Below are 16,419 nucleotides of genomic sequence, written 5' to 3' on the forward strand. Positions count from 1 at the left end.
CCAATGAACATCCAGGACTGATCTCCTTTAGGATGGACTGGTTGGATCTCCATGCAGTCCAAGGGACTCTCAAGAGTCTTCTCCAACACCACAGTTCAAAAGCATCAATTCTTCAGTGCTCAGCTTTCTTCACAGTCCAACTCTCACATCCATACATGACCACTAGAAAAACCATAGCCTTGACTAGACGGACCTTGGTTGGCAAAGTAAGGTCTCTGCTTTTCAATATGCTACCTAGGTTGGTCATAACTTTCCTTCCAAGGAGTAAGCATCTTTTAATTTCATGGCTGCAATCACCATCTGCAGTGATTTTGGAGCCCCCAAAAATAAAGTCTGACACTGTTTCCACTGTTTCCCCATCTATTTCCCATGAAGTGATGGGACCAGATGCCATGATCTTCGTTTTCTGAATGTTGAGCTTTAAGCCAACTTTTTCACTCTCCTCTTTCACTTTCATCAAGAGGCTTTTTAGTTCCTCTTCACTTTCTGTCATAAGGGTGATGTCATCTGCATATCTGAGGTTATTGATATTTCTCCTGGCAATCTTAATTCCAGCTTGTGCTTCTTCCAGCCCAGAGTTTCTCATGATGTATTCTGCATATCAGTTAAATAAGCAGGGTGACAATATACAGCCTTGACGTACTCCTTTTCCTATTTGGAAATATTCTGTCGTTCAGCCTTTGTTAGATATCTTCATATTAGTAAATCCTTCATTAGTATTTCTAACAGGCCAGTAATTAACAGGCTAACACATGCCCATGCACTCAAAGCTGCATTTAGAGCTTAGCTTGTTATTTAGTAGCTAAGTCATATCTGACCCTTTTGTGGCCTCATGGACATGTGGCCCCATGGACATTGCTTGACACTGTTGGAATCATAGAACTGAATACAAATCTTTTTGTATTTCAGGTGAGAGATTTGTAAGATTTGTATTGAACTCTGTGATTCCAACAGCACCAAGCAATGTTTGATAAGCCCCAGCAAATATGGAAAACTCAGCAGTGGCCACAGGACTGGAAAGGTCAGTTTTCATTCCAATCCCAAAGAAAGGCAATGCCAAAGAATGCTCAAACTACTGCACAATTGCACTCATCTCACACGCTAGTAAAGTAATGCTCAAAATTCTCCAAGCCAGGCTTCAGCAATATGTGAACTGTGAACTTCCTGATGTTCAAGCTGGTTTTAGAAAAGGCAGAGGAACCAGAGATCAAATTACCAACATCCACTGGACCATGGAAAAAGCAAGAGAGTTCCAGAAAAACATCTATTTCTGCCTTATTGACTATGCCAAAGCCTTTGACTGTGTGGATCACAATAAACTGTGGAAAATTCTGAAAGGATGGGAATACCAAGCACCTGACCTGCCTCTTGAGAAATCTGTATGCAGGTCAGGAAGCAACAGTTAGAACTGGACATGGAACAACAGACTGGTTCCAAATAGGAAAAGGAGTATGTCAAGGCTGTATATTGTCACCTTGCTTATTTAACTTATATGCAGAGTACATCATGAGAAACGCTGGGCTGGAAGAAGCACAAGCTGGAATCAAGATTGCCAGGAGAAATATCAATAACCTCAGATATGCAGATGACATCACCCTTATGGCAGAAAGTGAAGAGGAACTAAAAAGCCTCTTGATGAAAGTGAAAGAGGAGAGTGAAAAAGTTGGCTTAAAGCTCAACATTCAGAAAACGAAGATCATGGCATCTGGTCCCATCACTTCATGGGAAATAGATGGGGAAACAGTGGAAACAGTGTCAGACTTTATTTTTGGGGGCTCCAAAATCACTGCAGATGGTGATTGCAGCCATGAAATTAAAAGACGCTTACTCCTTGGAAGGAAAGTTATGACCAACCTAGGCAGCATATTGAAAAGCAGAGACATTACTTTGCCGACCAAGGTCCGTCTAGTCAAGGCTATGGTTTTTCTAGTGGTCATGTATGGATGTGAGAGTTGGACTGTGAAGAAAGCTGAGCGTTGAAAAATTGATGTTTTTGAACTGTGGTGTTGGAGAAGACTCTTGAGAGTCCCTTGGACTGCAAGGAGATCCAGCCAGTCCATTTTAAAGGAGAGCAGCCCTAGGTGTTCTTTGGAAGGAATGATGCTAAAGCTGAAACTCCAGTACTTTGGCCACCTCATGCGAAGAGCTAACTCATTGGAAAAGACTCTGATGCTGGGAGGGATTGGGGGCAGGAGGACAAGGGGATGACAGAGGATGAGATGGCTGGATGGCATCACCGACTCGATGGACGTGAGTTTGAGTGAACTCTGGGAGTTGGTGATGGACAGGGAGGCCTGGCATGCTGCGATTCATGGGGTCGCAAAGAGTCTGACACAACTGAGCGACTGAACTGACTGACTGACTGGTGGGGGACAATGAGTGATACCTCTTACACAGTTGTGAAAGCTGACTCTCAGGGTGAACTTCCACCTGCCCCACGGATGCTCAGTAAATATATTGTCTGTTTTCTGAGACAAAAAAGCTACTTACATGACAAAGAAGGCTAAGCTCTCCTCTGATGATAACTGAAGTCACTAAAGGCAGAGAATGGCACAGTGGAATTAAAACCCAGGTCTTGAGTTCACACTAGCTGTCTTGGCAGCATCCCTAAGGCTTCCCCTGAAAATGAGGGGCACTGTGGATAAATGAAATTTTCATTACCCTGACACAATGATGGTCCCTCTCACCTGTTTCAGGTAAAAGTATGAAAGAAATCCAGGGGAAGTGAAGGGCTGGATTTCTGGGGAAGACTTTCTCTTTTTGGACATTTCCCTGCATATTAGGGAGAGAAGAAAACCACAGATCAAATTATGCTTTAAATATTATGCTTTACAAAAACATAAGAGACATTAGAAAAGTGGTGGGAAACTAAATGAGGAACTTCAACATGGTATCCTCTTCCGGCATTCTCTGCCCCTCTTTGAATCTTCGGTTAGAAGTTTCAGCTGTTTCCCACTCCAGTATTTTCTGTTGCTGTTGTTTGTTAATCACAAAACCATATCCGATTCTTTGTGACCCCATAGACTGTAGCATGCCATGCTTCCCTGTCTTTCACTATCTCCCAGCGTTTGCTCAGGTTCACGTCCCTTGAGTCAATGATGCCATCCAACCATCTCCTCCTCTGTCACCCCCTTCTCCTTTTGCCTCCAATCTTTCCTAGCATCAGAGTATTTTCCAATGAATCAGTTCTTCACATAGGGTAATCAATGTATTGGAGCTTCAGCATCAGTCCTTCCAATGAATATTCAGGGTTGATTTCCTTTAGGATTGACAGGTTTGATGTCCTCACTGTCCAAGGGACTCTCAAGAGTCTTCTCCAGCACCACAATTCAAAACATCAATTCTTCAGTACTCAACCTTCTTTATGGTCAAACTCTCACATCTATACATGACTACTGAAAAAACCATAGCTTTGACTATACAGACCTTTGTCGGTAAAGTGGTGTCTCTGGTTTTTACTATGCTGTCTAGGTTTGTCACAGCTTTTCTTCCAAGGGGCAAGTGTTTTTTAATTTCATGTCTGCAGTCACTAAAAATCACTGCAGTGATTTTTGGAAGCCAAGAAAATAAAATATGTCATTTCTTCCACATTTTCCCCTTCTATTTGCCGTGAAGTGATGGGACCGGATGCCCTGATCTTAGTTTTTTGAATGTTGAGTTTCAAGCCAACTTTTTCACTCTCTTCGTCCTCATCAAGAGGCTCTTCACTTTCTCCCATTAGAGTGGTATCATCAGCGTATCTGGGGTTGTTGATATTTCTCCTGGCAATCTTGATTCTAGCTTGTGCTTCATCCAGCCTGGCATTTCGCGTGATGTACTCTGCATAGAAGTTAAATAAGCGGGGTGACAATATATAGCCTTGTCGTACTCCTTTCCCAGTTTGGAACCAGTCAGTTGTTCCATGTCCAGTTCTAACTGTTGCTTATACAGGTTTATCAGAAGACAGGTAGGGTAATCTAGTACTCCTATCTCTTTAAGAATTGTCCACAGTTTGTTGTGACCCACACAGTCAAAGGCTTTAGTGTGGTCAATGAAGCAGAAGTAGATGTTTTTCTGGAATTCTCTTGCTTTCTCTATGATCCAATGAATGTCCACAATTTGATCTCTGGTTCCTCTGCCTTTTCTAAGCCCAGCTTGTCTACTGAAGCCTAGCTTGAAGGTTTTTGAGCATAACCTTCCTAGCATGTGAAATGAATGCAGCTGTAAGGTAGTTTGAACATTCTTTAGCATATCCCTTCTTTGGCTTTGGGATGAAAACTGAGCTTTTCCGGTCCTGTGGCCTGCTGAACTTGCCAAATTTGCTGACATGTTGAGTGCAGCACTTGGACAGCATCTTGAAATAGCTTGGCTGGAATTCCATCGCCTCCACTAGCTTTGTTTGTAGCAATGCTTCCTAAAGCCCATCTGCCTTCACACTCCAGTCCTTTCTGGATCAACTTAAAACACAGAGTTCATGCTGTTACCCCTGTTCTAAATCTTCAATAGTTTCCTATTTTCTTACTTATGAGCATGTTTTTCACACTTGTGTGTGCTCAGTCATGTCCAGCTCTTTGCAATAATTCTACTTATATGAAGTACAAAAGCAGGCAAAAGCAATTTGTGGTATAAGGAGTCAGCACAGTGGTCAGTATAGGGAAGGGGCAGTGACCGGATGGGAAGATAAAAGGCTTTGGACTTTGTCATATTCATCTCATTAATCTTGGTGCTCATTACATGGGTGTATTCAGTTTATAAGATTACACAATGCTGTATACTTAGGATATGTTTAGCTTTCTGTGTGTATTAAACTGAAAGTGAAAGTTGCTCAGATGTATCTGACTCTTTGCTACCCCATGGACTGTATAATCCATGGAATTCTCCAGGCCAGAATACTGGAGTGGGTAGCCGTTCCCTTCTCCAGGAGATCATCCCAACCCAGAGAACAAACCCAGGTCTCCCGTATTGCAGGTGGATTCTTTACCAGCTGAGTCACCAGGGTAGCCCAAGAATACTGGAGTGGGTAGCCTATCCCTTCTCCAGTGGATCTTCCCGACCCAGGAATCGAACCAGGGTCTCCTGCACTGCACGTGGATTCTTTACCAGCTGAGATACCAGGGAAGCCCCCTGTGTGTAGACTTCAATAAAAAGAAAAAATTGAGTATGGTTGTTTAGACAACTACACAGCTATCTAATAAGTATTTTTTTCCAAAACACATTTCAATTCTTTATCATTAGGTCATGAGCTACTTTAGCTGCCTTATTCATCTCTATGCTCTCCCACATAACAGACACTTGATAAATTTCAAGAAGCCAAGATATGGTCGGTAATCTTCCCACACACCAACCTTTCTGTATACAGTGATTTTGCCATGGCATCTTCTATCTTAATGATCACTTTATTTATTTCTAAATGTTTTCAAAAAGGTCCAAGATCTAACAAACATAGAATTGATCTAATAATGATCCCTTCATGCATTCTAAAACTCAGTCTTTCCCTGTTTTGCTTTTTTTTTTTTTGCACTAGCCCCAAGCATCCAGTATCGTGCATCGAACCTGGACTGGCATCTCGTTTCTTACATGATATTTTACGTGTTTCAATGTCATTCTCCCAAATCTTCCCACCCTCTCCCTCTCCCAGAGTCCATAAGACTGTTCTATACATCAGTGTCTCTTTTGCTGTCTCGTATACCGGGTTATTGTTACCATCTTTCTAAATTCCATATATATGCATTAGTATACTGTATTGATGTTTTTCCTTCTGGCTTACTTCACTCTGTATAATAGGCTCCAGTTTCATCCACCTCATTAGAACTGATTCAAATGTATTCTTTTTAATGGCTGAGTAATACTCCATTGTGTATATGTACCACAGCTTTCTTATCCATTCATCTGCTGATGGACATCTAGGTTGCTTCCATGTCCTGGCTATTATAAACAGTGCTGCGATGAACATTGGGGTACATGTGTCTCTTTCCCTTCTGGTTTCCTCAGTGTGTATGCCCAGCAGTGGGATTGCTGGATCATAAGACAGTTCTATTTCCAGTTTTTTAAGGAATCTCCACACTGTTCTCCATAGTGGCTGTACTAGTTTGCATTCCCACCAACAGTGTAAGAGGGTTCCCTTTTCTCCACACCCTCTCCAGCATTTATTACTTGTAGACTTTTGGATCGCAGCCATTCTGACTGGTGTGAAATGGTACCTCATAGTGGTTTTGATTTGCATTTCTCTGATAATGAGTGATGTTGAGCATCTTTTCATGTGTTTGTTAGCCATCTGTATGTCTTCTTTGGAGAAATGTCTATTTAGTTCTTTGGCCCATTTTTTGATTGGGTCATTTATTTTTCTGGAGTTGAGCTGTAGGAGTTGCTTGTATATTTTTGAGATTAGTTGTTTGTCAGTTGCTTCATTTGCTATTATTTTCTCCCATTCTGAAGGCTGTCTTTTCACCTTGCTAATAGTTTCCTTTGATGTGCAGAAGCTTTTAAGGTTAATTAGGTCCCATTTGTTTATTTTTGCTTTTATTTCCAATATTCTGGGATATGGGTCATAGAGGATCCTGCTGTGATGTATGTCAGAGAGTGTTTTGCCTATGTTCTCCTCTAGGAGTTTTATAGTTTCTGGTCTTACGTTCAGATCTTTAATCCATTTTGAGTTTATTTTTGTGTATGGTGTTAGAAAGTGTTCTAGTTTCATTCTTTTACAAGTGGTTGACCAAATTTCCCAGCACCACTTGTTAAAGAGATTGTCTTTAATCCATTGTATATTCTTGCGTCCTTTGTCAAAGATAAGGTGTCCATATGTGCGTGGATTTATCTCTGGGCTTTCTATTTTGTTTTGTTTTTTTTAATCCACATAATTTTTAATTATTCGTATTGTTTCAGTGAAAAGGAAAAAGAGAAAAGAGTTTTTTCTTTCCCTTTCCTGAGAACAAACAAGATAAACAGACCAGTGAGCAGGTCTGAACATTCCTAGTTTCTTTTTAATTTTAACTGCTCCTAACTCTGCATGTCTGCAACTAAGTTTGCTTTTCAGCCCCCTAATTCTGCAGGAATTACATTTCGCACCTATTATCCTTTGCTTACCCTTATAACACTCCTTTCCCCGTGTAGTTACATGTGAGAAGGAAGGCCACAGAGCCACAGAGCTGCCGGACTCAATTACTGGGTTACTGCTGCCAGCCTATGACTATTTTTGGCAAGATCCTAACACCTTTGTTCCTCATCGTTGACTCCTAACTGCAATCCCTCATCTTATGTAAACCCCTAGACTCCTCATAGAGTGGGGAGCAAAGTCTTGAGGCATGAGCCTACTGCGTACCTCTCACCACTGGCTGAGAATTAAAGTCAACTTTATATTACCTTCAAACTCTGTCTCCGCATTTTTTATTCAGCTTTGGTGGGCAGAGAAAGCCCAGATTTTGGCTGACAACAATGTTGCAGAGAAATACATCACAGTCTTTGTGTCGTGGAGCACCCAACTCTGTGGAATCAGTCTCATTCTCCAAGGTCTCTCAAAAATGATCAAAATTCTATTATTGTCTTAATATAATTTTCAAGGCTGGAAGACACAATTCACCCAGCCCTGGCCTTTCAGCTCATTTGAAGAAACTAATGTTCTCTCACTAATTCCTTGTCTGTTTGTTCATCTGCTGGGTGTGGGGCAGGATCAGAGCAGTTCTGCACTCTCTGCATCTGGTTAACAGTTTTCTTGCTTCATTTGCAGCTTCCAGGGCTCCTCCAATCTTCTCAAACGTTTCACAGCCCTCTACACTCCTCTGTGCCTCCAAGAACAGCCTTTTGTTCGCTGACAAGAGGAATCTGCAGCCTCATCATCTCTAAACCAACCTCCCACAACCCTCTGGGCAAAGTCCTCCCCAAGGGAAAAGAAAGAAGCGGAAGGCCTGGAGGGGAGGGGCCCTGGAGGTGGTTTCGCCAGATGGGGACAGGCAGGGTGGACAGAACACAGAGTTCAGAACAGGGCAATGGGCCCGCAGGGGCAACACAGCCTCCTGGGTGGGTGACCTTGGGACTATCTGGGCCCCATGACATTATAGTGTGAAGGAGCTGGACTAGAGGAGTTTGAGTCCTTTCCAGCTCTAAACATCCCAAACCTAATTATTACCCTAAGCATCTATTATGTTGAACAAACGTGTACTGACATTTGTCTCTGGATAGTGAAATATTAAGTCTTTTTCTTCCTCTCTTCTGCATTTCACAAATAGTTTATGCTAATTTTCCACTACTGATAATGTGTGTGTGTGCATATGTCCAAAAAACCAAAATATCTATGATTCTAGAAAGAAAATGAAAAAGATTCTTTTTTAAGAGAGGAAAAATGAATAAAATTTAAAGGCAGAAGCAGAGAAGAAAGAAAAGTCCATGTGGAAGCCAAAAATCCACCTAGCGCAGAAGCCCTGCAGGGACAGCATTTGATTTGGGGTTTTCCACCTCCAGGGTGAAATGTCTTTGTAAACTCTTCTGGCATCATCTGCTGGTCATTCCAGAAGAAACTACTTAATATGGTTCAAAAAAGGGCTTTGAAGTGAATTTGGGGGACCATTGATAGGGTCATATTCAGGGTGAAAATGGTATTCTATTTACAGGTAAATCTCATTCCGGTCTCACCTCCAGAAGTCACTTTTGATTTGGTGTTGCAGTAATGATTGTAACAGGAACACTTAAGTCCCTTCTGTGTGTTCACCTGATAACCATGCACAACCCCTTGTACCACATGAGGCAGATCTCCCAGGTCTCTCCCCGCTAGGCTTGGGCACAACTAGAGAGAGGCACTCTGAGGAAACCCACTCTCAACCCACACCATCTTTGAACCGTGTGGGTTTCATCTTCCTTTGTCTCTGTCCCTTGGGTTTCTATAAATATTCAACTCATTGGCCTTTGGAATAATTGATTGGTTTAACCATTCCTAGGAACCCAAAGTTCTGGCAAGTGCTCTCATTTGTCTTCCACCCAACATTAGCCCTGCTTTCCAAGGAAGCTACTCTGAAGAAGCTCCCCCATTCCCTGTAGGTCCAGGCTGTGGGTCATGAGGTTCAATGGGTATTTCACCCACTTCCCAACCTGATCCTTCCCACAGAGGCTGCCTAGCAAAGGCCCCTTGGCTTCTGAAATTGGTCTTTAGGTGAAGGACAGTATGCATAACCAACAAGGCTTGTTTAAAGCGCCCTCTTATAGACTCACAGACTTAGAAACTTATGGTTGCTGGGGGGAAGGGATAGGTAGGGACTTTGGGAAGGTCATGCACACACTGCTATATTTAAAATAGATAAACAACCAAGGCCTATTGTATAGCACATGGAACTCTGCTCAAAGTTACAGAACATTGTTAATAACACAACTAATAATTATAGAACATATGGTAATAACATAATTAATACCCCAATACAAAATGTTTTTGGTGTTAAAAAAGAAAATAAATAACATTAAAAATTAAATAAATAAAACACCTTCTTATAAATGTTGAAGGAAAAGCATTTTCCTTCTAACATTTTTTCTTTTCAATCTAAAAGTCACCTCTCCAAATATCAGTCTTAAAATAGCCCTAACCAGACTCCTTGAACAGATACAGCCACTTATCTGTACAGCTGTGACATTCTGATATAGTAAGAAATATATGTTTGATCTTCATCCCCAGTTCCTGGCTCAGAGCTTCTAAAACCCTGTAACTTCCTGAGTGATAGGGGTGAGAGGAACATCTTTCATTATAATAGTTGGTTTGTCACCTGATTCTGGCATGGGTTTCAGAGTTTCAACCTGGAAAGGTTGGTGAATTCATATTCAGGAAGAGTGATGTAACCCCACACTCACGGGAACTCTTGTGCTTGGAAACCTTCCAGACATGCCCTGTATACCTCTTCATCTAACTGTTCATTTATATCCTCCTTAATCAAACAGAAATAGTAAGTTTAAAATATTTTTAATAAATAAGATAAATAAAAGGCACCTCTCATGTCTTTCTGGACTTCACCAACTTCTTCACATGGTGTTTATTGGTGTTTATTAGTAAAGAGTAAGGAAAGGGCCCATCCGTCTCAAGGCAAAGAAGTACTTGGGAACCCCTGATTGGTCCTGCCAGGAGAGAAAGGCTCCCATATTTGGAAAGCAGCAGGAATGCACCTCCCCCTGCAGCTCCTACATAGCTGGGCAGGTCCAGGAGTATGTGCAGAAGGTGCACAAGAGGACAGGGTGCCCGTGGCTCCAGAGGTGCATCAGAGAGACCCTAAGGTATGTGGGGAGCAGAGTTTATGTGTGATAACCATTTCTGTGGCCAGGGCTGTTTATTTTTAATACCACTACAAACCATGCAGTGATTTCTTGACTCTCACCTCCTGGGATGGGTCCCAAGTCTGGGGACACTTGAGAGAAGATTCAAACATCACTGGGGTTCCTGTCTATGTTTTGGTGCTATAATAAAATGCTAGCTTAAGGGTTGGCTTGTTAGGATTTTCTTTTGTTTTTAAGCCCTTGCCTCTGAAGACTCATTTATTTCTCAAGGTCTCTATGCTTTTATTTTTTAATTTGATGCATGCATAATTTATGCCATTATTCTTATTTAAGGCTTCTCCTACCAAGGGGTATGGGCTGATGAAATAGGTTTAGGAGATTAATGAATGTTTTCTTCACACTTGGATCCCTTTGGAGAAAGCTTGTCTGAGCTCACTGTGATTGGTGGGCAATGATGAGTGGGATGCTGGAAGGCTGGGTGCTCAGGCTGCTGCCTGGCACACTCATGCCCACCCTGGGACAGTGACTAGGTGATGTCTGCATGTAAAGAGAGGTCAGCAAAGGCCTCTTTGCAGGAGTCCAGAGAAGCGTGGATGTGCATGCAGTTAGGTTGCATCTTGCCTATTTTTCTGCATAAGAACCTGTGTCACACTAGAGTTGAACATTTCAAACAAAGAAGTACTAATCATTTTAAGGAATACTGCAGGGAGGGTATATTAGGGCCTAAGCAAGATAAACTTTTCAACCTCCTTCAGCTCTGGCACTGGTGAACTCAGGAAATCTTCTAGAAGACGGTCTAAGCAGGCTCTGCTATTGTAACTCTCTGTGTATTCCTGATCCACATGGACAAAGGTCCAGGTGCTGAATGCCCTGAATATTTGACCTTAAGAGATGGAGTTCCACAATAGCTATTGTAGTTTCAGGAACTAGTTGTGACTAACTACCAGACTGGGGGCCTTAAGGGGGAGGGATATTTCCTGAGGTCATCAGCAGTCTTTCAGATGTCCTGGGGCCAGCCTGACTCTTGGTGCTTCCCCAAGCCCTCTTGTCCTTCCTCTTATTTCATTTCCTCTGAAATTCTTCATAGGCCCTGCTGTTCACTTAACTGAGGGGCCATCGGAGCTGCTATTCACTTAACCTCATGCCCAGTAACTCAAAAGCACCATCCCCTTCAGCAGCTCAAAAGGGTAATGGGACATGGCCCTTGGGTACCTGGGAAAAGCATCACAGGGCTGGATTCAAATCCGCCCTCCATTCCCTGCTGTTGTGTGGCCTCGGGCAAATTACTTAACTTCTGAAACCCAATACAACTTTTATAAAGTGAGGATAATAACATACCTACCCCATGTGAGAATTAAGTTAGGCAATGTCAGCAGCTGGCATGGTACATGCAATAAGAAGCTGGTTGAGGGAAGAGGGTGGGACCCCACTCTCCCCAGGGTGTGATTAGAAAAGATATCCATGAATAATCAAATTGCCTGTTGCAACTTCTGATCTGTCTGAGAAAACCAAGATCACTATCCTGAATGGTGTAATTCCAGGCCAAAGCAAGAAACTTGGTTTTGACTTAACCCTATGCAGACCAAGACTGGGAAAACAGTTATGTTTCAGGAAAAATGTAAAGGGTGCAAGAATGACATTCCTCCCAAAGAATCTCCTACACACAGGAGGGGACATGGAGACTCAGAACTCCACTGAGGAAGTTAACTGCTCCAGCCTTTTCTGTTGCAGATCCCGACACAATGAGGAAACATCTGGGTGGATGCTGGTTGGCCATTGTATGTATCCTGCTCTTTAGCCAACTCTGCTCAGTCAAGGCGAGAGGCATAAAGCACAGAATCAAGTGGAACCGGAAGGTCTTGCCAAGTACCTCCCAGGTCACGGAGGCCCGCACTGCGGAAATCCGCCCAGGGGCCTTCATCAAGCAAGGCCGAAAGCTGGATATCGACTTTGGAGTGGAGGGCAATAGGTACTATGAGGCCAACTATTGGCAGTTTCCTGACGGCATCCATTACAACGGCTGCTCCAAGGCCAATGTCACCAAGGAAAAGTTTATCACCAGCTGCATTAATGCCACCCAGGCGGCGAATCAAGAGGAACTGTCCCGTGAGAAACAAGACAACAAGCTTTACCAGCGGGTCCTGTGGCAGCTGATCAGGGAGCTCTGCTCCACCAAGCACTGTGACTTTTGGTTGGAAAGGGGAGCAGGACTTAGGGTCACTCTGGACCAGCCCATGATGCTCTGCCTGCTGGTTTTCATTTGGTTTATTGTGAAATAAGCTTGCAGGCAGGTTGGCAGCCACAGAGATCAATAGGCAAGCAAACCATAAGCAAGTTATTTCAGTTCTTCTCCTCTAACCCCAAACCCCACGTGTTCTGAAGGTACCAAAGAGCAGTGATTGATTCTTCAGTGCTTTAAATAGCACTCCCAAGTATTCACTCAGGTGCTTGATTATATTTGATAAATGTGTGGGTATCAATCCTCTCCAGGCTCTACCTAAAGTTGGCTTGTTCATCATTGCATTCTCAACTCTGGTGTAGCATCTGGCCCACCATATTATGCAATAAATGTTTGGTAAGCAGATAAAAGAATGTGCCAGGGACCATACCAAGCACTTCATAATGCTTCCTGACAACTCTCTAAGGTAGGTGTAATAGGTGTTATTCTCTTGGTATAGATGAGAAAATTGAGGCTCCAACAAGTAAAACAGAAAGTATCAGCCATAATTCAACCCTGGCTTATCTAACCCAGATTTCCTGCTCTGTACGGTTATACTTTTGGAAATACGAAATTACTGATGCTGATGGCCATGTTTTTGATAATTTATTACATGGAAGTTAATTAATTAGTTTAATTAAAGTAAGGTATAATAAAGGAAATTAAGCTAAAATATAAATAAAATCTAGACAAATGTCCATATTGCCTAGTAAGGAAGTATTACCATCTTGATTCCTGGAGTAGTCTAGATCTATGGCACAAAGATGTTTTTTCACAAGAAGTATAAGTATTTGCTACTTGCATCTCTGAAGCAGTTAATGTATTTAAGAAACTATTTCTAAATGATGAATTTCCTTTCTAATGTTCCTCCAACCCTGTGTGCATGTTTTTAGGTATACATGCATCTTTAAATATATCCCCTTTATACAGGTGTTCCATACAATCTCCAGTCATTCTCTTACTGCCACTTTGGTGAGGGGCCATCATTTCCACGAACCACTTACAGCTTCAAAAACACAATTCCTCAGTAGAAAGGTTAAAAATGAAGTATATCTTTAAGAAGATCAAGTAATGAATTCATACATGCCATAATTAGGAATTATCATTAGTTAAACTACATTTATATTACAAAATATCAATACAGTTTAAATAAAAATAATGAATCTAATACTCTAAAAGATGCCCCCAGAGGCTCTCTGAGGATATGCTCAGAGTACCCAGCCCCCACCCTCAGGAGTTGTTGAAACATATTTGGTGATAAAAGTTGCTGAATATTATCAATTGGTGAAAAAATGTGCATTGTCAGGCAATTTTATCCAAAGTATTCTAAAATGTGACTGTTGATAATGGTACCTTTTGTTCTGATCTCCACTGCTAATCAGTGTTCTTCTCAAGGATACAGTTGGAAGGTTTTTACATAGAAAGTCAGTGGAGGACTTGGAGGCCAGACAGCACCTTCCCCTGGGTGTGAGGGATACCTGCCTCCCTGCCCTGACAGCTCAGGGAGCTCCTATGCAGGAGTTCCTGAGGAACTCCCACCTCTGTGGCTTTCACGCTGATGGCACTATGCTCATCTTCCACAGTCCTGGTGAGTTCTAGATCAGAAACTAAGACTAAAGTCCAGAACACATACAGGTTATTTCCTACATGTCACTATTTTAATAATAACAATAGCAATAACAACAAAGTACCTATAGGCTGATGTTAAAATTTCAAGTCCCGGCTCTCCTGAGTTTAATTATAAGGGCACACACAGCCTCGTAAGTAAAATGACTTCACTTCTTATGTGAAAACACTCAGCCGTGATGTAGTACGTTTTCTATAATTCCTGTCTTTCCTCATTTCATTAATAGTTCCAGAAACCAGATTTAAGTGGGTGTGTAGTAGATTGGTATATAGTGATTTAAATGTCAAATTTATTATTGGAACTTTAAATTGATTCCATATGTATTTGAACATCCTTGCTCATGTTTATGAATTATGAGATCCAGTCAAGGCTTTGTGAGTCTAGTTTTTCACTTTAGCAAAGGTCGGTCAAGTGCCTACTATGTATAAGACATTGTGAAGGATTTCTGAATTATTCTTGATGGAGTCATTTTAAAAGTGAATAATTTCACCAACCATTGATTTCTTGTCCCTTCTAAGCATTCATTTTAAAAATATGTTTATTGTAAAAATGACACTAAAATTACAACAGAAATCCAAAACCAAACATTGCCCACAGTTCCAGGATCTGATTGTCAGTGTTCTCATTTTGCCCTATAACCTCCTAGTCCTTACCATTTGCATATACAAATATACATATTTGCAATGATAATTTAAGTGATCATTTATATTCTAAATTTTTGCTCAACTTTGTTCTATGCTTTTTTCATTTTTCTATGATTTAGGGGTTTTTGCCTCCTGCTGCCTTCCTCAACCCACTCTCCTTCCTGCCTGAGATGTAGCCTCCATGCTTTCATTGTACTCATATAGAGAGTTATTTGTTTGATTGCTTTTTAAAAATACTGTAATCATAGAACTCGCATTTATTCTTCTGCAATTTGTCTCACTGTGTTATCACCTTCACCCTAGTGCAACAGCCACCTAGTTAGTTAACTTGTCCTTTAGGATGTGGCATGATATTCTATACCATGGACCAGACCCTGATTGACTTAATCGTTTCCTTGTTGATGGACCTTCATTCGGTTTTTTGCCACTGCAAACAATAAACATCAATGTACAGACAACTTTGCAATCTGTTACTTTTATTTCTGTGGAGTAGATTTATACATGCAACATTTCCAGAACAAAGCTACGTATAATTTAAATTTTTCTAGACATGACTAGATTATGTTCCTCAATAGCTGGAGCAATTCTCATGCTACCCCGTGCAGTATACTGTGCTAACTTTAAAAGTCTCTATGTCATTTAAGTTACAGCAACTGCCTTTTCTCCAAATGGTGCTTGAGCATCTTTTCTACTTTGCACACAATGCACCTAAATCTTCCCAACTAATTTCTGAGCATAAAGACTATTTGAAAATTGTAAAACTGTTAGCAGTTTCCATCCTACACCTAGTCCGCGGCCCAAAACATCTGGAAAGCCAGAGTGTGTGGGGGCTTCTGCTCAGAGGGTGGTTTGTTTGCACAACTCCACACTCCCTAACTGGCAGAAGAAGCACAGTGTGATGTTTGGTCTTGGCCTTTTTATTGATCTTCAGTAAAATAGGAAATAAAAGTATCTGCATCCCAGCAAGAATGCTCTCCAGGTCGTAAAAATCAAAAGAAGCAGAAATCAAACATGCAGTGTAAACAGCCCATGCTTCTCCTTTCCTCTGAGCGGTCTGGGCAGACGATCAGCATCTTCCTGGAGCCCTCACACCCTACCTGGCTTAGGATATGACTGGCAATGTTGAGAAACCCCACCCTCTGGTCCTAACGAGGTGTGTCCCAGGTAGTGGCCATGAGTTTGTCTTGAGTTGCCCCTACTCTCTACCTCAAGCTTTCTGATAACAAGCGACTGACTTTGGGAAGTGGACCCCTGGCCTTAACTTTGCACTTCCAGTTTGGTCACATCTTTCATCTCTATCTTTTCTGCATGTGCTGTATATGGCTGGACAAGGATGCCCTAAGATATTAATACCCACATGTTGCTATGTGGCACACTCTGGAGTCTGCCAGGGTCTCAACTTGAAATGCTGACAGTGGGGCCCACGTGCCTATATGTGGGTAGTGATAACACATGGGCAGACTACATATGCCAGGCGAGTAATCAAGAAAACTTACACAGATGTGGCATGATGGCTTTTTTGTTTCCCCAACTGAAAGCTCAGGTGCTGCTCAATTGAAGAGCAGACCTTTGATAATCCTAGCTCAGGTCAGTGGCTGCATGTCCACTTTTTCTGCCAGAAGGCCATGCAGTCAGGCACAGCAGAGGGCTTGTCCTTATCTTATCCTCACTGTCCATAGAAGTCCCTGTTTCAGCTGGGCACCCAGCCT

At 41.9% G+C, this 16,419-nt stretch overlaps 1 protein-coding gene across 1 annotated transcript; it reads left to right on the forward strand.

Annotated features, from left to right (window-relative positions):
* Positions 1-10,167: 10,167 nt before the first annotated feature.
* On the forward strand, positions 10,168-15,157 carry PRND (prion like protein doppel). Its single transcript, XM_005906533.2, has 2 exons — positions 10,168-10,221; positions 11,953-15,157. The coding sequence occupies exon 2, from the start codon at positions 11,964-11,966 to the stop codon at positions 12,498-12,500; it is 537 nt and encodes a 178-aa protein (XP_005906595.1). The 5' UTR covers positions 10,168-10,221; positions 11,953-11,963; the 3' UTR covers positions 12,501-15,157.
* Positions 15,158-16,419: the final 1,262 nt, after the last annotated feature.

The sequence above is a fragment of the Bos mutus genome, chromosome 13, assembly GCF_027580195.1.
Source record: "Bos mutus isolate GX-2022 chromosome 13, NWIPB_WYAK_1.1, whole genome shotgun sequence".
NCBI lineage: Eukaryota > Metazoa > Chordata > Mammalia > Artiodactyla > Bovidae > Bos > Bos mutus.